This window comes from Carettochelys insculpta, chromosome 3 (assembly GCF_033958435.1).
Source record: "Carettochelys insculpta isolate YL-2023 chromosome 3, ASM3395843v1, whole genome shotgun sequence".
In the NCBI taxonomy this organism is placed as follows: Eukaryota; Metazoa; Chordata; order Testudines; family Carettochelyidae; genus Carettochelys; species Carettochelys insculpta.
In genome coordinates this window covers 113,319,548-113,346,641 of record NC_134139.1, presented here as the reverse complement: position 1 = coordinate 113,346,641, position 27,094 = coordinate 113,319,548, and the positions used below count along the sequence as shown (strand labels likewise).

The 27,094-nt window shown below is 43.9% G+C and overlaps 1 protein-coding gene across 2 annotated transcripts in view; it reads left to right on the top strand.

Moving 5' to 3' along the window:
- NKAIN2 (sodium/potassium transporting ATPase interacting 2) overlaps window positions 1-27,094 on the top strand; it is a 440,622-nt gene that overhangs the window by 278,617 nt on the left and 134,911 nt on the right. For both annotated transcript variants that reach the window (XM_074988786.1, XM_074988787.1), the window contains exon 3: window positions 26,286-26,486. In XM_074988786.1, the coding sequence (XP_074844887.1) occupies window positions 26,319-26,486 (168 nt within the window). In that variant the 5' untranslated portion in view covers window positions 26,286-26,318. The remainder of the gene's footprint in view (window positions 1-26,285; window positions 26,487-27,094) is intronic.

The window sequence follows — 27,094 nt, the reverse complement described above, 5'->3', positions numbered from 1 at the left end:
GGGAAGGGGGGGGGTTCTGGGGGTGCCTGACTCTGGGGTGGAGAATGGCATTGAGCCATGTATTTAATATTTATTTTTATATATCTATATAGCTATATATAGAGAGAAAAATAAATGTATAATATGTGGCTCTTTGCACTGTATCCACAGCTATTTTGGCTCTTAGTCTCTAACTGGTTGTCCAACCCTGAGCTATAGGATATGACCATACTGTAAGAAATCATCCCTATAAAGTTTGCAGACAATACAAAGCTGGGAGGAGTGCTTGCAAGTGATCTGGACAAACCAGATAAATAGTCTGAAGTGAACAGGGTAAAATTCAATAACAACAAATGCAAAGTACTCCGCTTATGAAGGAACAAGCTATTACACAAGTACAAAATGGGAAATGCCTGCCTAACAAGGAGTACTGTAGAAGGGATCTGGATATTGCAAGCTAACATATGAGTCAGGTGATACTACTGTGAAAAACAAATTTGAGCAGGACTGTTATAAGCAAGACATAAGAAGTAATTCTTCCACTCTACTCTGCTGCTAAGTCATCAGCTGCAGAACTGTGTCCAGTTCTGGATACCATATTTCAGAAAGAATGTGAACAAATTGTAGGAAATCCAAAGGAGCACAACAAAAAATGACCAAAGGTCTAGAAAACATGACCAATGATGATAGATGGGGGAGTGGGGGCAGGAAAACTTTGTTTAGTCTGAAGAAGAGGAGACCAGACCAAACCAAACCAAAGGGGTTGTGATAACGATTTTCAAGTACATGAAAGTTTGTGACATGGAAGAGGGTGAAAAAATGTTCTTGTTAACTTCTGAGGATAAGTCAAAAAGCAATGGGCTAAAATTGCAGCAAGGGAGGTTTAGGTTGAACATTAAGAAAAACTTTGTAACAGTCAGGATTGTTAAATGTTGAAACAAATTGACCAGAAAGGTTGTGAAACTTTCATCAACAGAGATTAAGAACGTTAGTCAAAACTACAGGAAACTCTTTCATATCTGGCATTCTATTATCCAGAACTGTCAAATAGCCAGCATTTTAACCATAAGTAAATTTTGATTATGCTTTCCATAAGTACATAAGAAAAGTAAATACAAATAAGTACAACAAAATCAGTGTTAGTTCACAATGCACAGTACTACTGTTGTTGGTGAACAAGTAGTAGTAGTAGGCATCCTTCAGTCTGCACAGACTATGGATCACGCCCTTTAAAGTTTCAATTTAAGACTTCATTTACAGCATCTATTGTGACTATAAAGACCCACACGAGAGTGACAGTCCTTGCTGCATCTCTTGCAGATGTAGTGGGTGTCTGGCAAGTCCTTATTGTGCTTTCTGTGCCCTCGCTTCTCCTCTGCTAGCTGTCTGATCTTCAACTCGCCCTTCTAAAGGCCCTTGTGTAAGCCCTGCCTCCATCTGCCGCGGTCGTCTGCTAGTTCTTCCCAGTTGTCCAGCTCGATGTCTACCTCTCTGAGGTCTCTCTTGCAGACATCTTTGTAACGCAACTGGGGGCGTCCAGGGGGTCTTTTGCCAGAGGCTAGCTCACCATACATGATGTCTTTTGGAATCCTTCCATCGTTCATCCTGTGGACGTGGCCAAGCCAGCGGAGTCGACGCTGCCTGAGGAGGGTGTGCATGGTTGGGATTCCAGCTTGCTCGAGGACGGCTGTGTTGGTAACTCTGTCCTTCCATGATATTCCAAGGATGCGCCTGAGGCAGCGCAAGTGGAAGACGTTCAGCCTCTTTTCCTGGCGGGCATACAGGGTCCAAGTCTCGCTGCCATAAAGGAGGGTGCTGAGGATGCAGGCTCTGTAGACTTGCATTTTGGTGTGAGTGTACAGCTTGTTGTTATTCCACACTCTCTTGCTGAGTCTGGACAGAGTTGTGGCCGCTTTTCTGATCCTCCTATTTAGCTCAGTGTCCAACGACAGGGTGTCAGTGATGGTGGACCCGAGGTAAACGTACTTGTGGACAACCTCTAACGTATAGTTGTCAATGCTGATTGATGGGGATTCAGCAACATCTTGACCAAGTACATTTGTCTTCTTTAGGCTGATGGTAAGCCCAAAGTCCTTGCATGCTTTGGCGAACCGATCCAGCAGTTTTTGAAGCTGGTGTTCTGCGTGAGACACTACAGCAGCATCGTCTGCGAACAGCATGTCTCTGATGAGGACTTCTCGCACCTTAGTATTAGCTCTCAGCCTTGCAAGGTTAAACAGTTTCCCATCAGATCTTGTGTGCAGCAAGATGCCCTCTGTTGAAGATCCAAAGGCATGCTTCAGGAGGAGTGCAAAGAAGATCCCAAACAATGTCGGAGCAAGCACGCATCCTTGTTTGACGCCGCTCCTGATTCTGAAAGCATCCGATAATGCGCTGTCATATTGGATGGTTCCTCTCATGTTTTCGTGGAACGACTGGATCATCTTGAATAACTGTGGAGGGCAGCCTATCTTGTGGAGCAGTTTGAACAGACCACCCCTGTTGACCAAGTCAAAAGCCTTGGTCAAGTCGATGAAGGCTATGTAGAGTGGCTTCCTCTGCTCCCTGCACTTCTCCTGCAGCTGCCTTAGAGAGAAGACCATGTCAACGGTAGACCTCTCTGCACGGAATCCGCACTGCAATTCGGGGTACACCCTCTCAGCAATCTTCTGGAGTCTGCCAAGGATGACGCGAGCGAACAGTTTGCCAGTGACGCTTAGGAGGGAGATTCCACGGTAGTTGTTGCAGTCGCTTCTGTCTCCTTTGTTCTTATACAACGTTACAATGTTAGCGTCACGCATATCCTGTGGAACCTCACCCTCTTTCCAGCACAGGCACAGCAGCTCATGCAGGGGTTCCAGGAGTGTGTCCGCGGCACATTTGATTACCTCTGGTGGTATACCATCCTGACCAGGGGCCTTTCCTGCTGCAGTGCTGTCGATGGCTGCCTTCAGTTCATCCACAGTCGGTTCTTGATCCAGTTCGTACATTACTGGTAGGAGCTCGATGGCATCGAGGGCTGCGTCAACCACAACATTCTCGCGTGAGTACAGCTCGGAGTAGTGCTCAACCCAGCGCTCCATCTGTTTGGCTTTGTCAGCGATGACTTCACCAGATTTGGATTTCAGAGGTGCCATCTTGTTCTGGGTGGGTCCTAAAGCCTTCTTCATACCCTCGTACATTCCTCTGAGATTACCAAAGTCAGCACAGGTCTGGATGCTGCTGCATAACTGGAGCCAGTGGTTGTTGGCACAGCGCCTGGCTGTCTGCTGTACTGTTCTTCTGGCCTCTCTAAGTGCTTGCTGGGTGCTCTGGCTTGGTGAGCTTTTGTATTCCAGGAGTGCAGCACGCTTCTTTTCAATGACTGGAATCATCTCATCAGAGTTAGCTTCAAACCAGTCGTTCGTGTTTCTAGCTCTTCTTCCAAACACCGACAAGGCCATGTTGTAAACTGTATCCCTCAGATGTTGCCATTTGGATGTCGCATCGTCGCCCCCATGGCCACTGCGCAGATTTTCCTGGAGGGTCTCTCTGAACTTTTCAGCTTTCTCCGAGTTTGCCGTCTTTCTGGCGTCAATGCGGGGCCTTCCAGCAGGTTTAGAGCGGTACAGCTTCTTGGGTCTCAGCTTGAGCTTGGAGCAAACTAGCGAGTGATCTGTATCGCAGTCAGCACTATGATAGCTGCATGTCAGAAGGACGTTTTTGAGGTTGTTACACCTAGTGATGACCACATCTAGTTGATGCCAGTGCTTCGAGCGTGGGTGTCTCCACGACACTCTGTGCTGTGGCTTCGTTCGGAAGAATGTGTTTGTGATGCACAGATTGTGGTACGTGCACAGTTCAAGGAGACGCTTAGAGGAGCTTGGGTGAGTGTGGGATTTGGGGGGCTGTGTGGTGAGCTGGTAGGGGGTGAATGTCTGTCTGTCTGTGCAGCTATCTTACTTTGCAGAGCCTGAGCTTGTGCTGTGCAGAGAAGAGCAGTTTGCAAGGTGTGAATTGGGGCAGTTCCCTGCCAGGTGAGCCTTGAAGGGGGCTGAATAGACTGGAGGCAAGGCTTTGAGCCAGGCCTAACCAGCCAGCAGCTCTCCCTATAAGAAAGGAGCTCCCAGCGAACCAGGGGTGAGCAGCGAACAGGGAAGGGAGTTTGCCTCTGGGAGTTCGCCGAGGGAGGAGCCCCGGGTTTGACCTTTTCAGGTATGGTGTTCCACCTGTGCCCTGCAAGGCAGCACTACCAGGAAAAGAGAGAAGAAGAAGAAGAAGGAAGAAGAGAGAGGGAAGAAGAAGGAAGAGAGAGAGAGAAAAAAAATTCTCTGAAGAGCAATAGGGGAAGGTGGACCTGGGGGCACTGAGAGCAGCTGAGGGGAGAGGGGCCAGTGCAGTGAGGAGGGTGGACATGGGAGCAGATGGGGGTAGTGGGTTGGGGAGGGTCCTATGGTGATGGTAGCTGGGGGGAGGGGCAAAAGGTAGGGAGAAGGGTCATGGCTCCACAGGGAGCTACGGTGACTCATGCTGACAGGGAGGTATGAAGTAGTATGATCCTTAACCACATTCTCCACAACTCCACACCCCACTGCCTTGTGGGTTATCCTGGGAAGGAGAGAGTCTAAGGGAGTAAACCCTGACAGAAAACCCAGAGTGGAGTCCGAAGGCGGTTCGGTGTCAACTTCTGGCACTGTCCCGGCAACTCCTGCAGCTGAGCTGGTACCAGACGTGGAGGTTGTCCTCTCCTTTGGACTATGTCAGTAAAGCCAAGAGGGGGACACTGGTGTCTGGGCAGCCCAGAGTCTCCATAACAAATGCCCAGGCTCGTGCCCGTAGAGGTACTCCGGCATCGCTGAACAGCGTTGCATCAACACGGGAGGCAACAGTTACCGGTTATAAGCTCTTGCTCGATTGGCATAGAGAACGAGCGCCAGGGGTTGCCTTTGACGGTGGGAGGGATCCTCGCATCTCACTGGACAGTCACCGCCCGCCTCAAGCTGGGCAGCCCCAGCCAATAGGGTACTGTCCCGCCACAGTTCACCTGCCTCGCTGGGTGCGTGAGGCTTAAGGTTCCTGAACCTGACAAGTGACTGAAATTTGGGCACCAGGCAAACCAATAAGAAAATCAACAAGAAATGAGAAACATCAACAATTCAAGCTTGCTTGCTGGAATGTGCGGACCATGCTGACCGGCTTGACTGAAGATCTTCAGGCCATCAGTGACACCCGCAAGACCGCTGTCATCAATGAGGAACTGAAAAGGCTCCGAGTTGATATCGCTGCACTGCAAGAGACGCGACTTGCAGATTCGGGATCTCTAAAGGAAAAGGACTACACCTTTTTCTGGCAGGGTAAAGCCCAAGAAGAACCCAGAGAGCATGGTGTTGGCTTCGCTGTCAGAAACACCCTTCTACAAATGGTTGATTTAGTCATGGGCAGATCAGAAAGACTTCTTCAGATCACGCTTCAAACGTGCGCCGGTCCTTGGTGAATAAAGTACTCTGCATACATATTTGTTTGCTTCTTAATATCTAATCTCATTTTTCTTTACTGTCATGCGTTACTAGGTATACCTCTCTGTTATCGAGAATAGTTGAACATCTGGCAGCCTCCCAGTCCCGGGGCTGCTGGATATAAAAGAGTTTACTATATCAGGAAAAGCCAGCTCATTACTCAGTCCTGCCTTAAGTGTGGGGGACTGATTTCCTACACTTCTATGATTCTGTTGTTTTCCCTGTCATTTTCCATTGTGGCTCATAGCAACACAGATTCCCCTTAGCAGCCCTATTGGCAAAAGGTGCTGGGTCAGAGTAGAAGAGGATTTTTGGACAGAGTAGATGAGGATTCTCAAGACAAGAGTTTATATTCTGAGTTCAAGCTTCCTCAGGCCTTAGACAGGGAAGGAAAGGGTATACTTATTTGTGACCCACTGGTGGTCAAACCTCTGTGACTGTACAAGAGAGTTTAAAAGAATAAGATCCCTTTGTTTCCCACTCTGGCTCCCACGCCAAGGGTTGCCAACTGTGTAATCACACAAACCCAAACTCCTTTGCCCGATCCCTTACATGAGGGCTAGAGGCCCTTGCTCATTTTCTCTGGGATGAGTCAGGAGTCGGGGTTTGGGAAGGGGTGAGAACTCTGGCTGGAGCCAAGGAGTTTGGAGCAAGGGGAGGGTCACTGGGCTGAGTCTGGGACAGAGGGAGGTGCAGGCTCTGAGCGAGTTGTTGGGCTCAGGGTTGGGGCAGGGGACTGGGTTGCAGAAGGTGTGGTATGCAAATTCTGGTGGAAGTTTGGGTGCAGGTGGCTTAGTAACTGATACAGGGGCTCAAGGTATAGGAGGGATTTAGGATGTGGGAGGGGATATGAGCTCTGGAGGGGTGCTAAGGTCTGCGATGGGGATTGGGATGCAGGAGGTAGACAGGGCATGTGCTCCACCCAAGGTGCTGCTTACCTCAGGTGCCTCCAAGTCCTGGTCTGTGTTTCAACAGGGTTGATGCAGGCTCTCTCCCAGCCCTGGCCACATACTGCTTGCACATGTTGGGGTTCTTTTTCCCAGCACACAAGTGGTCAGCACAGCTCTGTGGACCCAGGACGAGGGAGTAGGGACAGATGGCTGCACACACTGCCGCTGCCTCCAGACACCACACCTGTAACTCCCATTGGCTGCAGTTCCTGGCCAATGGGAAAGTCAGAATTGTCACTCAGGAAGGGGGCAACCCATATAAGCCTTGTTACGTCTCCCATTCTAGAGGCCACAGGGAAGGACGTGTTGGCTGCTTCGTGGCCAGGGGCAAGCAGGGAATCTGCCTTAGCCATGCTGAACCACTGGACTTTTAGTGGCTGATCTCCTGGCCTCCGAGAGATCAAACATGGTTCCTAAAGACTCTTGGAGGGTTGGCAACCCTACCCACAGCTCCACTGTAGGTGTGAAGAGGGTGAGGGAGAAGCTGCATGCCCATTATTTACCCCTCGATAGATGAATAGGGAAGGTGAGGAATGGGAACAAATTTGTCTCTGCCCTTCACCTTCCAACACTGGGCCAGGCAATGGTGCCATTTTACAGAAGGTAGTAATCCTCTGCTGGTCAAGGCCTTCCACATGGGGAGCAAAAGCGTACCCTTTGCCAGGGAGTGGAAGCCCCAAAAGGGCCAGCTCAGGCTGCATGTTGTGGTGTGAGTGTGGTAGGAGGCCCATGTTATAAGTATGTACTGGGCTTGAAAAAGTTATATGCTTGAACTCTGCCACTGGTGAGGCAGTTTATTCCTTGAGTAGTTTAGTTATGCACCCATCTTTATGCAAGGCTGCTTCCTACAGCATAAGCTGGCCCTTACTGGAGTTATTGTAGTGCCTGGTTGTGATTTATTTATGATAATAAATAGGAGATCATTGGGAATTGGCAAGAGATTAGAAAATTAAAGGGTTCATTAAACCAACTTCAGAAGGGTTATCAAAGAAAACTCAGACTCTGGATGACTTAAGAATAAAAGCAGAAATTTAAAAAGAAAATGCAGTTTCCTGGTTAGAATTTGAGAAGATGAAATGGCCTCTTTAGTATAAATCTTGTATGTTTATATATTGCTGTTGAAATAGGGGCTGGAGAGTAAAGACCCTATTGTGACTTTATCAGATATATTTGAACAAGTTAAATTCATCTTTGCCAATGATTTTGACTTTGAGGTCCCCGTACTTCCGCTGTTATCAGTGACACTTGTATATTAGGATAATCAGTGGAACGTGCTCATACTTTAAGAAAGCTTTCTTAATCAGGTTGGAATGTAATTTATACCAGAAGGAGAACTGTTGTTTTCCAAAGCACGTAGTAACAAACTAACAAAGGCAAGAAAAAAGGTTCAAACTTTTAAGAGACTTCCTTTAATTTTGACATTATCAAGTATTAATATATTCCTGTTTTTATTGATCTAATTGTGATGCCATGAACATTATATTAACATCTGGGAGTTTGTTAATGAGGATTTTGGATAAGCTCAGTATTCTCTTGGAATACTAAACTGCGGAGAGGGAGTTCATTAGCTTGACTGAGAAATGGGAAATGTGTTCCAATTAATCAATTTCAGAAAGAGATTTTTTTACTTTTTTTTAAATAAATAGCAGTTTAAGAGTTTAACCTTTTCCTTGATTTGCTGCCAATCTTCCTTTTGTATCCATTGTAGTAAAAACCCTGACTCAGAAAATGAAAATTTTGCAGGTATGCTTTTGCAAGAATCTTTTTTTATATTCTTCTTTTGTTTTCATTTGTTCCTGTTTTTTCCTGCTATTGGCAGATTAAGAACAGGACATGGAGATTTGAGGGCTATATGTGGATGGTGTTTACTTGCAAATAGTTTGAACTAAGCTTTTAAAAAAGTCTGATTTATACAGTTCTAGGTAAAGTATTTTGTTGCAGAAAGTGATAAGCAAGGGAAAAGAGAATTATGAGGAGAGTTCCACCCTACCATTATAGTTTGTAAATAAGTTCAACATAATTATAGTGGCTGTTTACTGCTATCATGTATCATATATGACATCTGAAATTTACAAAGATGTGTGTGTGTGTATCTAATTGATTATGAAGGCAACAAGAATCTCTTGGCCAAAGTAGGTTTTGGACCAGGTCTCGTTCATGAATGTTAGGTTAGACGTCAACAGTCTGTTAATGAGGGAAGACGGTTCAGTTTTTGCTGCTGGAAAACCTAAGGTGACATTTGGCTACTCAGTGGTAACATAGCGCGGACTTGTTTTTTCTCACAAATGAACAGCATCCACAAATCTCTTTTCCTGAGAGTTCTAGCGTGGCTTGTTCTTCTTTTCACTTCAGTTTTATTTCCTTCCTATTTCAAAACCACTTCTAGAAGTAAGTTTTATAATATAAATTCTGCTAATTGGAATCCCTTCTAGAAATAGGTATTATCATGGTATGACACGTAGGAGCACTCATGAAGCACTTTAAAGCCTAACAAAATAATTTGTTAGTCTTTTAAGTGCCACATGACTGCGTTTTTGTTTTGTTAAGATACAGACTATCATGGCTATCTCTCTGTTACGTAACAGTCCTGCTAACAGTCTGAGTTTTATTTACTGGATGTAACCATCTGCTGTGGGTCAGGATTCCAAGCAATCAACTGAGCAGGGTCAGTATCCATTGACTTTGCTGGTAGCTCATCCTGCCTTATGTCCTTTCTTGGAGCTTTTTATTCTTAAGCATGTGGGAGACACTGCACAGAATTTGCAGTCATGTTATATAAGTGGTAAATAGGTCAATCACAGTATCTTACAGAACACCAGACCATATTGCAACAAGAGAAACCTATTTATTTACATACAATCACATATTCCACTCTTTTGCTGTAAATAATGAAAAAAAAATCAGAGTTTAGCAAATTAATCTTCATCCTTGACCCCATAAAAGAGATGCACTGAATATCAGCCATTCATAAAATCCCCCATCACATCTGAGTGAGGGGTTTTCAATCTTTAGTTTGGGATTTATCACACATTTAGGCATATGTTGTTATAGATCATTTCCATATTTATTCAAACTGTGCCTTCTGGATCAGGAGAATAATATACCTCTTTGAAAGTAATCACTGAATGTTAATAGGAAATGTGAGGTATGGATATTCATTTTGGTTCAACATTTATTAGTAATATACCACAGTCTGTTTCGCTGAATTTATAACTAGAGAGCCAATGGAAATGTTTAGTACAATGCAACCAACTGTGTAAGTAACAAATATTTTTGATGGTTAAAAAGAATCTCCTCAGCACTGCTCTTGTGTATGTATAAAACAAAAATCATGAACAGTGATTTGCTTTATATCAGGATATGCCCTCTTTTAATTAATAACACATAATCTGATAAATAAATGTTATGAGACTTAACTGTTCATATTTCTAAAGCACTTTGACTGTAAAAGGAGTAGAGTTGTAGTAGCTAGGTATACACATACATATAACATGAGCAGTTATTTACAGTTACAGCTGGAAGGAGAGGTTGTAAAGCATAGACTTGCTTTTGGCTAGGAGCAGGAAATGAGCAGGATAACACGAGATCCAGGACACTAAGACGTGGGGGTCAGTTTGAATTGGAAAGTAGAACCTGACAAGAATGAAAACACCATTTAAGACTGGGGAAATAGCAAGGATTTAGGCACACTTACCTTTAGTTCAGCCAGAAAAAGAAATGTGGGGCACTCTTACTTTTTTCACAAACTACCACAGAAATGGCAGTTGTGTTCACAATGGTACAGTAAAAGCTGGCTTATCCAGAATTTGGATAACCAGCACTTGCCTTAGTGGAGAAGCGCCGGTTGCTGCATGACCAGGCAGCCCAGCTGTGGCCTGCGGTCATGGGGCCAGCTGTTCAGCTGGTGCTGGTGGCAGCTGTGCCAGGGGCCATCTGCTCGGCTGGAGCTGCGGGTCTGGCTTTGCTTTCAAAAAAATGAAAAAGACTCTCTCGCTGGTTGAAGGAATTTACAAAACAATCTGTTTTTAAACCATGGTGGGTGCATTTATATCTCTTTTTTTTTTTTTTTGGCAATTGCAGTACAAACTACAGGTTCTGCAGGACTGCTTGTTATCTAGAAAGAATGGTATATCGATATTCAAGTATCAGAGAGATAGCCGTGTTAGTCTGTAGCTTCGAGATCAACAAGAAGTCTTGTGGCACCTTATAGACTAACAGATATTTTGGAGCATAAGCTTTCGTGGGCAAAGACCTGCTTCATTAGATGCATGAGTGGGGGTGTGGTTTCAGAGGGGTATGTAAAGAGTGAGGTCCCAGTAAGAGGGAGGGCCAGAGCTGACAAGGTCTATTCAGCAAGGTGGAAATGGCCCAGTATCAACAGTACCTATCAAAAGAGGAAAAAGCAAGTCAGATCAGACAGGGGGATGTGAGCCTTTGTCAGAGTCTAATGGGGAGATATTAGCACCCAGAGCAGAGAAACTGCCTTTGTAAGATGTGAGCCACTCCCAGTCTTTGTTTAATCCATGGTTAATGGAGTCAAATTTGCAAATAAATTGCAGCTCAGAGATTTCTCTCTCCATCTGATTTTTAAAATTTTTTTGTTTCAGAATGGTCACCCTTAAATCTGCCACTGAGCGTCCAGGGAGACTGAACTGTTCCCCCAAAGGCTTCTGTACATTACTGTTCCTGATGTCGATTTCAACTTCGAAATAGCGCCCAGCACGTCTACACACCCCGGGCGCTATTTCGAAGTTGGCCCGGCTATTTTGAAATAGCCAGCTAGTGTAGACGCGGCTTAAATGTTAAAGTATTACAAGATGTGACATGTGTATCTAAGGTTCCAAAAAGGGATTTTTTTTTTTTAGAAAATAGTATGTGATCACCTAATCAATATAGGCAGAAGAGGGTAAAAGCAAGGTTGTGTGTGCAGGCATAAGTCTGGCATTTCCTGACTTTTGAGTGCTGAACCATGCAGTTTTAATTTCCTCCTAGCATGGGGCTGGATTATGCCATCAATTTTAAGCAGAAATTCTATTTATATTAACGGGTATTTATGTTTAACCATGAATAGTGGAATGTAGTTCAGCTTTTAGATGGAATTAATGTACATACTTTGTGAGTACAAAAGTGGCATAGTGCTATATGCCTTGTGTCCTTAGAACTCCCTTTGAAATCAGTAGCACTAGTCTGATTCATACAGTAGAGGAGTTGCTTGACTACTGGGAATTAAAATTTATTTTTTTCCTACAAAAAAGATAAAAATAGAGGGGGTTAATATATAATGTATTTGCCCTGTAAGTGTGACTCTAGTATAGGGGTGGGTAAATACCAGCCAACAGTCCAGATCTGGTCTGCCAGGGTTAGTGTCTGGTAGGCCCTCTCCTCTATATTTACCTATGGCTCCTCAGGTATTGGGTGATCATCGTTCCTATTGGCCGCATATCACCATTTGTAGCCAATGAGAGTGGCAGGATGTGGTGTCCCAATCTTGTCACTTTCTGCCTCTCCCATTGGCCACAAAAGGCAATCCATGACCAGCAAAAGCTGTGATTGCCAGATACCTGCAGAGGAACAGGTAAATAAAGTGTCAGTGATCCACCAGAGACTAACCCTGGCAGGCCACTGCTTTTTTATTGCTCACCCCAGCTCTGGTAAGTAATTTATTATTAGAGTTTTACACAATGAAGGGACAGGTCTTAAGTGTATTATTACTATGGGTTATAATAAAATAGTTATATAGATATCGTAGTCTTGAATTACTAGAGGTGACATTTATTGCGTACATATATATACACACATCAGTTTCCTGGCTCTGTTATTTCTGTCTGACACACTACAATCTCTGTGTCACATAGCCGATTATTGTATACATGTGGTGATGTATATTAAGCTTGCAAAAGAGCAAACCCTTACATTTACTATGGCACAGATTCTGTCACCCTTATATGTTGAAGTCCCTTAGTCTTCAAGTAGTCACGTGGTCTTCACTGTGACTATGCACACAATAATGAACAAATTAACATGAAGAAAAATGACAAAATCTTGGCTTGTGCCCCTGGAATAAATTGGAATGCTTTCATTGGCTTCAGTGGCCACATTCTTATATAAACCAGTGGAAGGGCTGGCTCACAGGATTAATAGCATTCCTTAATACGTAGTTTTGAAAATTAATGGAAAATGTTGACACGTTGTATGCAACATTATAGCTACGTCTACACGTGAAGCCTACTTCGAAGTAGCCTATTTCGATGAATAACGTCTACACGTCCTCCACGGCTGGCAACGTCCCCTCACCCCTCTGCTGCAGGTTCCCCATCCCCGTCCCCAGGAGATGCTGCTGTGATGGGGTTCAAGGGTCCCCCTGCACTGCACCCCGTCCCCCGGTGGGAGTGACTCTCACTTCACTCAGCAGGGTCTGACAGGAGAGGTTTCTTAGGCCACAGATGCCCAGTTTCTCTCAGAAGTGACAGTACAGCAGTCAGAGACAGTCCTTCCAACCCGTCCTGGGGAGAAGACCCCAAGGGGTGCCCCTCTGGGGTGTAGCTTTCCCCCTCCTCAGGCTGGCTGCCTTCCAGCTCTCCCTTCCCCTAGCCTCTACCTGCGGCCCCTGCCCCCCACCCCCAATTCAAAGCCAGATCGGCTCCTCCCTCCTCTTTGTTCAGGGCAGAGGTGTCACCTGCCAGTTGTAGCCCCAGCATCATCCTTAGCCACTGGGAGCTATTCAGCTTGTTGCCCATATCTAGCCTGAGACTTTCATTTGCACTCCCCCCCACTCCATCGCCTGCTGCTGCTGCTGCTGCTGCTGTGGGGTGTCCCACCCCCTCCTCCCGGGGGACCCTAGAGGTTCCGCTCCCCCATGCCCCAGGGATGGGGCATGGCACTGTCGTGCTGGGGCCGGGGGCTGGGGCTGATGCACTCCTGTGAGGGACATGGCACTGCTGTCCTTGGGGCCATGGCCATCTGGGCATGTGGAGGGCCCTGGCCACATATCTGTTACCCCCGCCTCCCAACCCCGGGGGTGTACACCAGGGGGGGTACATACCTGTAGGTCCACTCCTACGGTCGGGGGACACCCGGAGGGTGGACACCCGACTGCTGCTCCGGGATGGCAAGAGGATCTGGAGCCCGGTGTCGGTGGAGGAGGAGTCCCCCTCCTCCTCCTCCTCCTCCTGCTCCGGTGCCCCGGGGGTGGGCTCCAGGGGGGGCCCCCGGGGTGCAGGGCTTACCTCCGGGGCGGACTGCGGCTCCGGGGCCTGCTGGGGCTCCTCAGCTGAGGTATCAAGAGTGGCCGGAGGGGAGGAGGTGTGCCGGGGGCCCAGAATGTCCCTGAGCTCCCTGTAAAAGGGGCAAGTGACGGGGGGGGCCCCAGATCGGCCGGCCGCATCCCGGGCCCGGGCTAACCCTGCCGCAGCTCTTTGACTTTACTCCGGACATGGTCCGGAGTGCGGGCAGGGTGACCCCGGGCAGCCAGGCCCTCGGCCAGCCGAGCGAACGCATCCGCGTTCTGCCTCTTGCTCCCCATTACCTGGAGCACCTCCTCCTCACTCCAGAGCCCCAGCAGGTCCCGAAGCTCAGCCTCCGTCCAGGAGGGGCCCCGCTGCCACTTGCCACCCTGGCTGCCAGCCCGCGAGCCCTGGCTGTCCTGGCTCCCCTTGAGGGGGGTCCCCTGGGGGCGCTGGGGGGGCTGCCGGGCGGCCATCGCAGCTGGGGTGGCAGACAGTGGTGGCTCAGAGACGTGCAGGCTGGCCGCGTGTCTGGGCTGCCGCCTGCACGTTCTCTCAGCTTCCTGCACAGGAAAGGGAGGGGGAGGGGACCTTTAAGGGGCCGCTCCACGCGGCCACCATTGAGCTGAGGGGCTGGAGCGAGCGTCTCTCAACCCCTCAGCTGATGGCCGCCATGGAGGACCCCGGAATTTCGATGTTGCGGGACACACAACGACTACACGGTCCCTACTTCGACGTTGAACGTCGAAGTAGGGCGCTATTCCTATCCTCTCATGGGGTTAGTGGCTTCAACATCTCGCCGCCTAACATCGATGTTAACATCAAAATATCGCCCAACACGTGTAGCCGTGACGGGCGCTATTTCAAAGTTAGTGCCGCTACTTCGAAGTAGCGTGCACGTGTAGACACAGCTTATGTGTTACCTTCTTTAGGCTGACCTTGAATTATCAAAACAAAAAAGCAGTCAAGTAGCACTTTAAAGACTAACAAAATAATTTAGTAGGTGAGCTTTTGTGGGACAGACCCACTTCTTCAGACCATAGCCAGACCAGAACAGACTCAATATTTAAGGCACAGAGAACCAAAAACAGTAATCAAGGTTGAGCAAATCAGAGAGCAGAGGGGCGGGGGGAGGAGTCAAGAATTAAATTAAGCCAAGTATGCAAAAGAGCCCCTATAATGTCCCAGAAAATTTGCATCCCAGTTCAAACCACGTGTTAATGTGTCGAATTTGAATATGATAGAGAGTTCAACAGTTTCTCTTTCCAAAGCAGACTGAAAATTCTTCTTCAATAAGACACAAACTCTTAAGTCATTAACAGAATGGCCCACTCCATTAAAATGTAGACGAACTCGTTTGTGGATCAGGAATGTTTTGATGTCTGTTTTGTGCCCATTAACTCTCTGTCTGAGAGAGTTTGAAGTCTGTCCAATATATAAAGCATCTGAGCATTGTTGGCACATGATGGCATATATGATGTTAGTTGAGGAACATGAGAATGTGCCTGTGATTCTGTGAATAACCTGGTTAGGTCCAGTGATGGTACCACCAGAATAGATATGTGGACAAAGCTTGAATTATCATTTTGTGATAAGGCTAAAGAATATTAATATTAAATATTTGTTTGGGGTTGTCATGCTTTGCCATGGCTCAAAAGATGATTATAATTTGTTAAATTCAACTTATCTGAGGTCATATTTATGTCTTCTGCAAACATTTGGTTTTTTTCACACATTGCTTTACTCTCTGTGGACAATGCCTTTAGTGTAGGAGGAATCGTATGTCTTATTTGTTGTGAAAACATTTAAAAATACATTCCTAATTCAACCAGAAAAAGCATACAAATTCAGGAAGCAGCCAATACACATCCTCCTTATTTCACATGGCTGTCTAAGCTATGCTTATATCTTAAATCTGTAGTCAGAGGGCAGTATAGACTCCAGTAGTAGATAATCAAATTACTGTTAATAAAACTAAAGCTGTGACCATTACTAAGTGACAAAGTATAGTACCACACAAAGAAAGAGCAGCTTCATTTGCTGTTAAAATTAATTACTGCATGTAAAGTGAAATGAGTTTGATATATCAAGTCTGAATATAGCTTTAGGCACTCTGCTAAACTGCAACACCTCCACGGACAGGAGTGAACCCTTTTATGAAGTAAGCACTATTGAACATATGCCAACAACCCTTTCCATGTCGATTTAAAAAAAATAAAATGAACCTGTTAAACCGCAACCTGGACAAGATAGTGATACTTTCCCAAATTTAGGTATAACTGTTTTCTTAAGACAGGAGCTATGTGAAACTGAGTGGCCAGATTCATCCCTGTTGGAAATCTGTATCACAGTTACAACCGTTTTTGTTTTGCTTTGTTTTGTTTTGTTTTGTTGGTTGGTTTTTGTGCCAGTACTTTCCATGGTCCCAACCTGCCACAGCCTTAATCCCCCATGGTCCCAACCTATTGCCAGGCTTAACCCCCACCTGGCTCCCCGCAGCCCCAGGCTTAACCCCAGCCCCAGGCTTAACCCCAGCCTCCGCAGCCGCAAACTGCCCCCCAAATACCTCACACAGGAGAGGCCAGGGACTCCTCCATTCTCCCATCCAGTGCAGCTCCTGGTGTGGCCCAGCCATGCTCAAGCCATCCAAAGTGGCTTCCAGTGCAGCATGGCCATGAACAAACCACCCAGAGCGGCTTCTGGTGCGGCCTGGCCATAGGTGAGCTGCCCAGAGCACTTCCTCGTGCGGCATCCTGCCCCAGCCAGGGAGAAAAGGTGCCAGAATACCAAGTGTAGAGGCAGAACCACAAATTCTGTGCTGGGGCTATTTGTAAAAGGTTGATGTGGTCACAGCACTAATTGAAAAGAAAGACAGATATTTCTCGGGCTCTAATACAAACATGAGCCCAGAGCCACAGGCTTCCTGGCCACAATTTGAAATTCATGGTCTTCCTGTTGCATAATTCCAGTGCACCTGGACAGCAGTGGCCAGAGCAGAGCACTGAGGGGCATTGTGGGTTACATACAGAATACCGCTGGAGACTAATAAATTTGATTTGTAAGACATGGCAATTCCACATAGGCCTTTAATTGAATTTTTGAATTTGAGCTTGACACTATACTCGTCAGGTAATGGTGGTATTGTAATCTCGATATTAGTGCTCCCAAAATTGAGCTAATGGCATCTAAAGTGAAGACAGTCAGGTGGTTAATATTGAGCTAACTGCCTTAAATATGAATTTATCTCATAATGTAGCTGCAGCCTCTGACAAACTTAAGCCTGTAAGTAAGGGGTAGTACATAAACTGCACAGCCTCAGGAGCTCCTTGCTTTGGAGAATAGTAATTTCCTGTTGTCCAATAAGGCAATAAGTGACAACAACTTTTGGCTGGGTCTGTCAGCAAATGGGGGAGATGGGTTTACCAACGCAGGGAGTTATTCTGGAATAGCTATTTCTGTTCCATTATTCTTAATTAATTTGAGATGTGTATGCTCTTAGTCCTTAATAAGAAGTCACTGATTGTGAATTAGCATAATCCACACCAGAAGGAATAACATCATCCACACGCATACTTAATCAGAAACAGTAACAGAGAGAAAGACATGGTAGTCTACATACTATCAAAACCAAAAAGCAGGCCAGTAGCACTTTAAAGACTAACAAAATAATTTAGTAGGTGGTGAGCTTTCATGGGACAGACCCACTTCTTCAGACCATAGCCATATCAGAACAGACTCAATATTTAAGGCACAGAGAACCAAAAATAGTTATCAAAGTTATCAAGGTTGACAAATCAGAAAAATTGTAATCAAGGTGGGCAAATCAGAAAGCAGAGGGGTGGTGGCGAGGGGGGACAAGAGTTAGATAAAACAAAGTATGTAAAAAATTACCTGTGCCAGTATATGGACTCTTTTACCTACTTTGTTTTATCCGACTCTTGACTTCCCTGCCTCCTACCACCCCTCTGCTCTTCTGATTTGCCCACCTTGATTACAATTTTTCTGATTTGTCAACCTTTAACAATTTTTGATTCTCTGTGCCTTAAATATTGAGTCTCTTCTGATATCTTAAACTGGTTTCATGACTAACTGTGATCAGTATGGTTCAGTGAAAACTAGGCTAATCTGAAATTACATTTTGATATGCAGACTCATCTTGAAGACATCTGAGATTCGAATGCCTCTCTGGAGCCTCCAGAGTGTAGCTTTGTTATGAAATTCACCACTACCTCCCATGTGCACACCAAATATCTTTTGCCATTTCAAGAATGACAACAGAGATTCATTTCCAAATATTCTTTCTAATTTTTTCTGTTTGGATGCATAAACATCTAGTTTAATTTTCCTCAGTAGGTTTCATAAATATCACCAGGATTTACAAAAGCTTCACAGTAATCATCAATAAAGCTTGCACAGATTTATCTGTGTCGAAAAGAGGAAGCGACTGTTTGATGAATTAGGATAATGAAATCTTTCTTGGCATGCAGGTTGTGAACAATACTGTATGAACATGCCCAGCATGTATCAACATTCCTGTTACGTTCCACAGCTTCAAGGCTTAGCAGGCTACTTCTTAGCATTTCTCTAAATAGCATCTGAACCACAAGATGTTGAAAAGAACACATGCAGGAAAGACACAAGAGGATAAAAATAATCCCTTGCTGCTTCTGTAGACTTTTTCTATGTCCACTAAAACTGTATTCAAGCAGTGCGCATAGTAATGTGTGTAAATAGCAAGTGGAGTTTTTCCCTGAAGAATTCCCAGTGGTCCTGCATAATGGATGATAGTGATGGATGTGTCCACCTCAAACTGACTTACACAGCTCTTCAAAGAGCTTTCAGCATTCACCGGTTTTGTCATGAGAACCTTTCTCTCTCTCTCTCTCTCTCACACACACACACACACACACGCAAAATGGTCCTTCACCACTCACCACCTCATGTCATCTCCCTGTAATTGGAATGACACACACTAAAGGGCCAGATACTCAGCTGGTGTAAATTGTCAAAGGCTCATTGGATTTGAAGCCTGTGTACCGATGATGATTTATATCACCTGCAGATCTTCCCTTTAATCCTACTTTGCACATTGGTTTACTAACTAGTTCACTTTGTTGTAGGAGATATAATGGATTCTGGGCCTGATTCTAAGTCTACTTGTGGCAGTTGTATATGGCAATGCCCTCAAATTCAATAGAGGAGTTACAGGAGTCACTGTAAGGCCATGTCTAAAGTACAGCAATCTTTTGAAAGATAATCTTCCAGAAGATCTCTCCTGGAATATTGTCTTTCAAAGAGTGCATCCACACACAAAAAAGTGGATTGAAAGATCAATCCACTCTTTTGATAGAAAGTGTCCACAAAGCCTTTGCTCTTTCAAAAGAACGGGCCAGTGATTGAAAAATCCAGTGCCATGAGGACTACTTTATTGAAAAAAGGGCCCATGGAGCATCTACACATGCTGGGTTTTGGAAGAAGTTTTTGAAAGGAGGTGCTGTTCCTGATCTGGAAATGGAAGATGGCTTCCGGAACAAGAGCCACATTCTTTTGATTTCAGATGGAAAGAGCATATTTTGTGTGTGGACACTCCATATGTTCTTTTGAAAAAGGGCTGGATTTTCCAAAAGAACTTTCTTGTGTAGATGTGACAACCAATTAAAGATCAAAATCAGACCTATTTTACTCAGATTTGTGTTAGGCCATGTGGATGTATTTGCTGGGACCAGGATGTAAATTGACTTACCAGCTCTTTTTGCTTCTTAAAATAAATTTTTCTTAGTTCTTGATTCAGCTTTAAAATCTTATTAGTATTCAGCACTTTTTTATCACCCTTTACCCAAGGTTATCAAAGTTAGGATTCTGTTTTGATTTTTTAAAACACATTCTTGAAGTCTTCCAGACGCTTCTGTGGGATATGTATCACCCTGTCATTTCACCCAAGAGGAAAACAATGGTGAGGTTTAGTGATTTGCCCTGGGTCCCCAAGCAAGTCTTTGGCAGAGCCAGACGTTAAACCCGGTTCAGCTCACACTCACTTCAGTGTTTGGCATTTGCTCAAGCTTTTTTATCTTTATCCTTTAATAGATGGCCCAAAAAGCCTGTCCTTGTCTGAAGCGATTCTGAAGCAAGCCTATCCTTGTCTGAATCCTAATCACAGCTTTCCAATAAAATGCCAAAAACTATTATTTTTAGGGGGAGGAAAGGTACTAAGTGAAATCGAAAATCATCCTTGTCAAGCTTTAGGGGATGGGTTAAGCAATGGAAGAAGGCTGGGATAAGCAATGTTTGTATGTGTATGTAATTATGCAGATTGTACTGTGTAATTATATTGTCTATGCTGTTTGTAATTTTACTTATACTTCTCATTTATAAGTCTGCAGAACAGTACAACCAGGTGTAAGTGAACATCAGTCCATTGGAATAAATGAACTTGTGCCCACTTACACAAGGGTTGAATTTTGACTTACCTAATCTTTTTCAGCTTCCAGATTGACACACAGTAAAAATGTTAATCCTTGTCTGACTGTTTCTTGATTTTCCTGTATTGTTTTATCAGAGTTCACTTTGCACTTCTCATTTTTATTTTCTTCAAAATTTTGGTTGATCATAACACTTTCTGAGTTCACTGAAAGATATAAAGCAGAATAAAATAATTAATTCAATTCATTCTTACTGCTGCCATGATAAGAAAATAGCATTAGTACATAGAAGGAGACTATCACTTAAATACAATTAGAAAATATGTATTTTTGAGGGAAGGGGAAAACACATCCAGTGTCTGCAGAATGGAATTATTATATTCAAAGCACTTTGGTGAGCCTGGTGAAATAGTTTCTTTAATATTAAAGATCCTCAAAGATTTAAATGTTACCAGCAGGTTGAAAACATGTAAATAAACTGGCTATGTATTTAAGAAGATAGAGAAGTTAGGAATTTCCCACAGTAGCTACTGTGACTTAAAGAGGAAAAGGTCTCCTGACAATGTGTTAAAATTTGGCTTTTACCAGTATAAAACCATTCACTTATCTTCAGCAGAGATAGTGAAGCAATGGGATCTTTACCTGTGTCCCAGCCTCTTTATGCCAGGTAGCAGGGTCTTCCAATTTTCTTGTGAGGAAAAAGCAAATCAAAAATGATTGATCAGGCATATGTTCTGGGCATATAAAGATGATTTGTCATTCCAAAGGTTTTACAAAGCTTGAGACAGCTGAGGTATTGAGGCAAATTGGTTTCCTTTTGAAATAATTTTAATAAAAAGTAACAAGCAGTGCATCTTAAAGACTAACGAATTTATTTGTTAAGTAATGATGTTCTGACATTATTAATAAAAATTGTTAGGATTCTCAACTTCAGTGTACTACTTTTACCTCTGTTATATCTATATTCAAATATCCCCCATACATTAGTTTTTCAACTCTACTCATCTTGAAATAAGCAATGAGCCAAAACGTGTGTATGTCCACACTGTACTTTGGAATGTTCTTCCCAGTGTGAGAGACAAATGCACGCTAGCTGTGTTCCCACTGTCATGCTAAAGTAGCCTAGGTCATAGTTTGAGCTAGCCTGCAAAGTACAAATCTGCCCAGGCTCCCGGTTACATACTCAGCCAGCGATCCTGAGCTGCTGCCCATGCTGCCCCACCTACACTGCTGTTTTCTAACTCATCCATCTATCAGTGCTGTGAAACATGCTCCCAGCTACAGTATAGGTGGATAATATATAAAACCAGATTTTTTTGTCTTCTACAGCACTATTTCCTGTACATCATCCTCATTATACCTACTTAACTTTTGCACAAAATACAGGCATCGTTCTTTGCTCTCAGTGGTTTCAGTGTTACAAAGTTTATCTTAAAACATCCAACAAATTCAACTGCGGTATTCAGATTCAGTTCATTCCACGTGACTATATCTAGGTCTGGCAGGTTCGACTATTCGCCCAAATATTTACGTGGGGTCTGATTATCCAAACACTTACCATGAGGCACAGACATTACTATTAGGAGTAGCCCCATTTACATTGATAATCACACTCCGTGCCTTGTCGGCCCTTATGAGATTGCATGGTAGTTTTTATTGCAAACATTTACAGCTGGGCCTGCTGTCTGCTAGCTGAGTGGGTTCATGAAGATTAATAAGTGATTTTAAGACATACCCAGCAGCAACATCATAGTATCTGAGGGCAAATCTGCAATTTTTAAAATAGGTTCAGCAGCACAGTGCTGCCAAATGCAAACACAGATGGATACATCCGTCAAGAAATGATGTAAAAAAAAAACTGAATTACCGTTGCTTGAGTTAGTACAAACAAGGAGCCTATCACTTAAATGCAATGAGAAAGTGAGTATTTTTAGGGAAGGGGAAAAATACACCAGTATCTGCAGAATGGTATTATTGTGTTCAATTCACTTTGGTAAACCTGGTTAAATAGTTTCTTTAATATTAAAGACCCTCAAAGATTTCAAAGTTATCAACAAGTTGAAAAAATATAAATAATCTGGATGTGTAGGAGAGCTTGGGTCTGCAAAGATGTTTCTTACAGCAGCTTAATTTGCATGGCTGAGCACATGTGCAGACTGACACTTTACACAAAGGTTACATTTATAAAGGTTAATAAATATTCAATTGTTTAAAAACCCAGCAGCCAGTAGGTTGCCTCTAATGTCATGTCTGTGATATATTTATTACATCTATCAATCATTTGCTATTTATAAAAGTAACCTTAAAGTGTGACTAACTAGATTTTCCTTTACACCATCTGGTGTGTGTGGAACTCACAGGATGCCTCCCTGCCTATCTTTCTGACTCTCTATATGCTTCAGGGCAAAGGATATTACCCGCTTTCTTGAAAACTGACATAAAAAGGTAGAGGGCTTAGATTGCATCGCAAAGGAATTCAGACGTGGAATCCATAGCTGCATATGATGGGCAAATCCTGTCTTACCTTCTTCTGTGGTCTCAGCAGGTCCCCAGAGGCGGTGCAAATGGCGTGGTTCTGTTTTGCAGATGGATGGGAAAGGATGCAGGGAGAGCTTGCAGTGGGACATACTTGCTCATTTTCATGAAGATCATCTCCAAGGATCTACCTTGTAGGTCGTAATGGATCAGGACAGGGACAGACTTGGAGGAGTTGGGATGGTGTTGCAGATCTGCCATCATGCACGTCTATCCATTGTCTGCCATTGCAGCATAAGCACAAAAGCCTCAGGGCTGCGACAGCAGTATGGAGCAGAGCTTGGGTGGAAAGATTACTTTCCTCCACTACCCATATAACCACACAATCCCTTGGGCATGCTCCAAGGAATACAATTTCTCCAACTTTCAGAAATAAATTAGGTTCTTTCACTGCTCTTGCATCCCTTATGCCTATTGTGTGATTTCTAGATAAAGCACTGGAGGTGATATTAGCTTTGACACACTCAAGAACATTGTTTCTCATAATGCTTGCAAAAGGTGCATATACATGATGTTTAAAGAGCTGTGTATGTAAGAATGTCCATACTGGGTCAGACCAAAGGCCCATCTAGCCCAGTATCCTGTCTGCCAACAGTGACCAATGCCAGGTGCCCCATCTATCTCCAGGTTCTGACAAACAGATGCTAGGGACACCGTTCCTTACCCATCCTGGATAATAGCCATTAATGGACCTCACCTCCATGAATATATGTAAGCTCTTTTTTTATAGTCCTAGCCTTCATAGCCTTCTGTGACAAGGAGTTCCACATTGATTGCGCACTGTAGCTGCGTCTACATGTGCACGCTACTTCGAAGTAGCGGCACCAACTTCGAAATAGCGCCCGTCGCGTCTACACGCATCGGGTGCTATTTCGAAGTTAACTTCGACGTTAGGCAGCGAGACGTCGAAGTCGCTAACCTCATGAGGAGATAGGAATAGCGCCCTACTTCGACGTTGAACGTCGAAGTAGGGACCGTGTAGACGATCTGCGTCCCGCAACGTCGAAATTGCTGGGTCCTCCATGGCGGCCATCAGCTGGGGGGTTGAGAGATGCTCTCTCTCCAGCCCCTGCGGGGCTCTATGGTCACCGTGGGCAGCAGCCCTTAGCCCAGGGCTTCTGGCTGCTTCTGCGGCAGCTGGGGATCTATGCTGCAGGCACAGGGTCTGCAACCAGTTGTCAGCTCTGTGTATCTTGTGTTGTTTAGTGCAACTGTGTCTGGGAGGGGCCCTTTAAGGAAGCGGCTGGCTGTTGAGTCCGCCCTGTGACCCTGTCTGCAGCTGTGCCTGGCATCCCTATTTCGATGTGTGCTACTTTGACGTGTAGACGTTCCCTCGCTGCGCCTATTTCGATGTTGGGCTGAGCAACGTCGAAGTTGAACATCGACGTTGCCGGCCCTGGAGGACGTGTAGACGTTATTCATCGAAATAGACTATAGACTAATAGACTAATAGAAATAAGCTATTTCGATGTTGGCTGCACGTGTAGACGTAGCCTGTGTGAACAAGAATTTCCTTTTATTTGTTTGAAACATGCTGCCCATTAATTTCATACGGTGTCCCCTAGGTCTTATATTATAGGAACAAATAAATATTTTTCCTTGTTTACTTTATCCACACCACTCATAATTTTATATACCTCTATCGTATCTCCCCTTAGACTCCCCTTTTCTAAGCTGAAAAGTCCTAGTTTCTTTAATCTCTCTTTATGGGGAACCTGTTCCAAACCCCTAATCATTTTAGTTGCCCTTTCCTAAACCTTTTATAATGCAAATATATCTTTTTTGAGATGAGGTGACCAGTATTCAAGATTCATGTGAACCATAGGTTTATATAAGAGCAATATTATTCTTATTCTCTCTCCCTTTTTAAATGATTCCTAATATTGTTTGCTTTTTTGACTGCCACTGCACACTGTGTATATGTTTTTAGGGAACTATCCCCAATGACTCCAATATCTCTTTCCTGATCAGTTGCAGATCAATTAGCCTCCATCATATTGTATGTATATTTGGGGTTATTTTTTCCAAAGTGCATTACTTTGTACTTATCCACATTAAATTTAATTTGCCATTTTGTTGCCAAACACTCAGTTTTGTGAGATCTTTTTGAAGTTCTTCAGAGTCTGCTTTGGTCTGAACTATCTTGAGCAGTTTAGTATTGTCTACAGTCTTTACCACCTCACAGTTTACCCCTTTCTCCAGATCAATTATGAATAAGTTGAATAGGATTGGTCTTAGTACGAACACTTGTGGAATGGCACCAATTACCCTGTCCATTCTGAAAATTTACCATTTATTACTACCCTTTCTTTCCTGTCTTTTAACCAATTCTCAATCCATGAAAGGATCTTCCCTCTGATCCCATGACAACTTAATTTATGTAAGAGCCTTTGGTGTGGGATCTTTTCAATGGTTTTCTGGAAATCTAAGTACACAGTATCTACTAGATCCTCCTTGTCAACATTTTTGTTGACCCCTTCAAAGAACTCTATTAGATTAGTAAGACATGATTTCCCTTCACAGAAACCATGCTGACTTTTGCCTAACAACTTATGTTCTTCTATGTGTCTGACAATTTTATTCTTTACTATGGTTTCAACTAATTTGCCCAGTACTAATGTTAGACTTACTGGTTTGTAATTGCTGGAATTGCCTCAAGAGCCCTTTTTAAATATTGGCATTACATTAGCTATATTCCAATCAGTGGGTACAGAAACTAATTTAAAGGATAGATTACAAGCCACAGTTCATAGTTCTGCAATTTCACATATGAGTTCTTTCTTATATATGTATTGAAAATGTTTTAAAATCTGTCAACAATCAAATATGCAAGCAGGTTTCTTCCAGACAGTAGGTAAGAGGTGTCCATCTTGATCAAAATATAAACTAAGCATTGTAAGCCAACACAAGGGAAGCTCCCATTATGCAGGAAGTCAACTGGAAAGGGTTACATAGACAATAAAACAAGCTATCAGGTTTAGCCTGCCTGTGTGTCATGACTGAATTTTGGGTACATATGTCGGAAGAAAGGACACCCATTTGTCTTGCACTTATGAACTAATCTGGCAGTGCCATAAGGTTTAGGAAAACAGGATCACAACCAGCCCTGGCTGAAACACTGCAGAAGACATCAGGGGTGAAATAATCTTCTTTATCAAGAACAGTAACATGTTACACTTTCTGGAAACTAAGCTCGTTATACTTTAGTTTTATATGTAACTTTTGGGGATTTTTCTTACTTATTATCTCTGCAATTTTGATCTTTGAAAATAAACTTATGGTTGCTTTTACTAGAAATATGTCTCAGTGCTGTGGTATTAAGTGCTGAGTCTGAGCTGAATCAAATAAGCTAGTACATACTGTCTACAAGGAGACAGTGGAAAGCTGGCATTTCTTTGAGGGTTCAGTAAAGGAAAGGCTGGACAACTCAGAAGAATGCTGTGAAGAAGCTAAGCAACTGGGATACATCTGTTGTTCACCTCCAAGTCTAAGGACGGACTGGCATAGCCCAGAGGAGGTTGCGTGGGTGGCTAATGGAACCAACAGCCACTTGAGTGCAAGCAAATCTGCTTCTTGCTGAGGCTAGTGAAGTGACTCAAAAGGGAAGGGACTCAAAACCCTGGGTACCCCAGTACCCATCTAAGTACTATTCAAGAGTTACAAACTTCCCTTTCTCTTTTGCAGGAAACAGATCTTATTCTGACCTTCAACATCTCAATGCACCGTTCTTGGTGGATGGAGAATGGCCCAGGCTGTACAGTGACATCTGTGACTCCAGCCCCAGATTGGGCACCCGAGGATCATCGTTACATCACTGTCTCAGGGTGTTTGCTTGAATATCAGTATATAGAAGTGGCTCACAGCTCCCTTCAGATCTTTCTTGCAGTAAGTGTTCACAATTAACCTCTCCACCAGCATTTTTTCTAGAATTAATCTTGCAATGAAAACTGACCTTTTTCACCAATCCAATACCAGGACTGCTTATGGTCCATCTAACCACTCACAAAAAAAGTTTATATACCCATACTTTTATATTTTTGTAACAGCCTCCAAAATGGCTGTCCCTGATGAAACTTTGGAAAAAGTAAGCTTGAAGTAGGGAGGAAACATGGAAAATTTCACCCAGTAATACAAAGGGTGAGAAATTCTCACTCCATTGACATCCATAAGCAAAATTCCACGAGGACTGATTTTCATCTTTAAGGGGTGACAAAGTTATAGGTAACTGAAAATGGGTGTGTAATGTATAATGTTCAGCAATTTCAACCACAGATGCCAGTATCAGCTCTACATATGCTAGTGTATGTTTCTATTGTGGCAGTATTTAGGGATAAGTCTTGAGTCTCCATTGAGCTTAGCACAGTACCAATGGGTAAAACAAATCCAGTCCTGCCTCAAGCAGCTTGTGGATAAACAGGCAAATAGGCTTGAGGTGGGGTACAGGGACAAAGTAATCATAAAGATAAGTGTATTGTCATAAATGTATAATCACA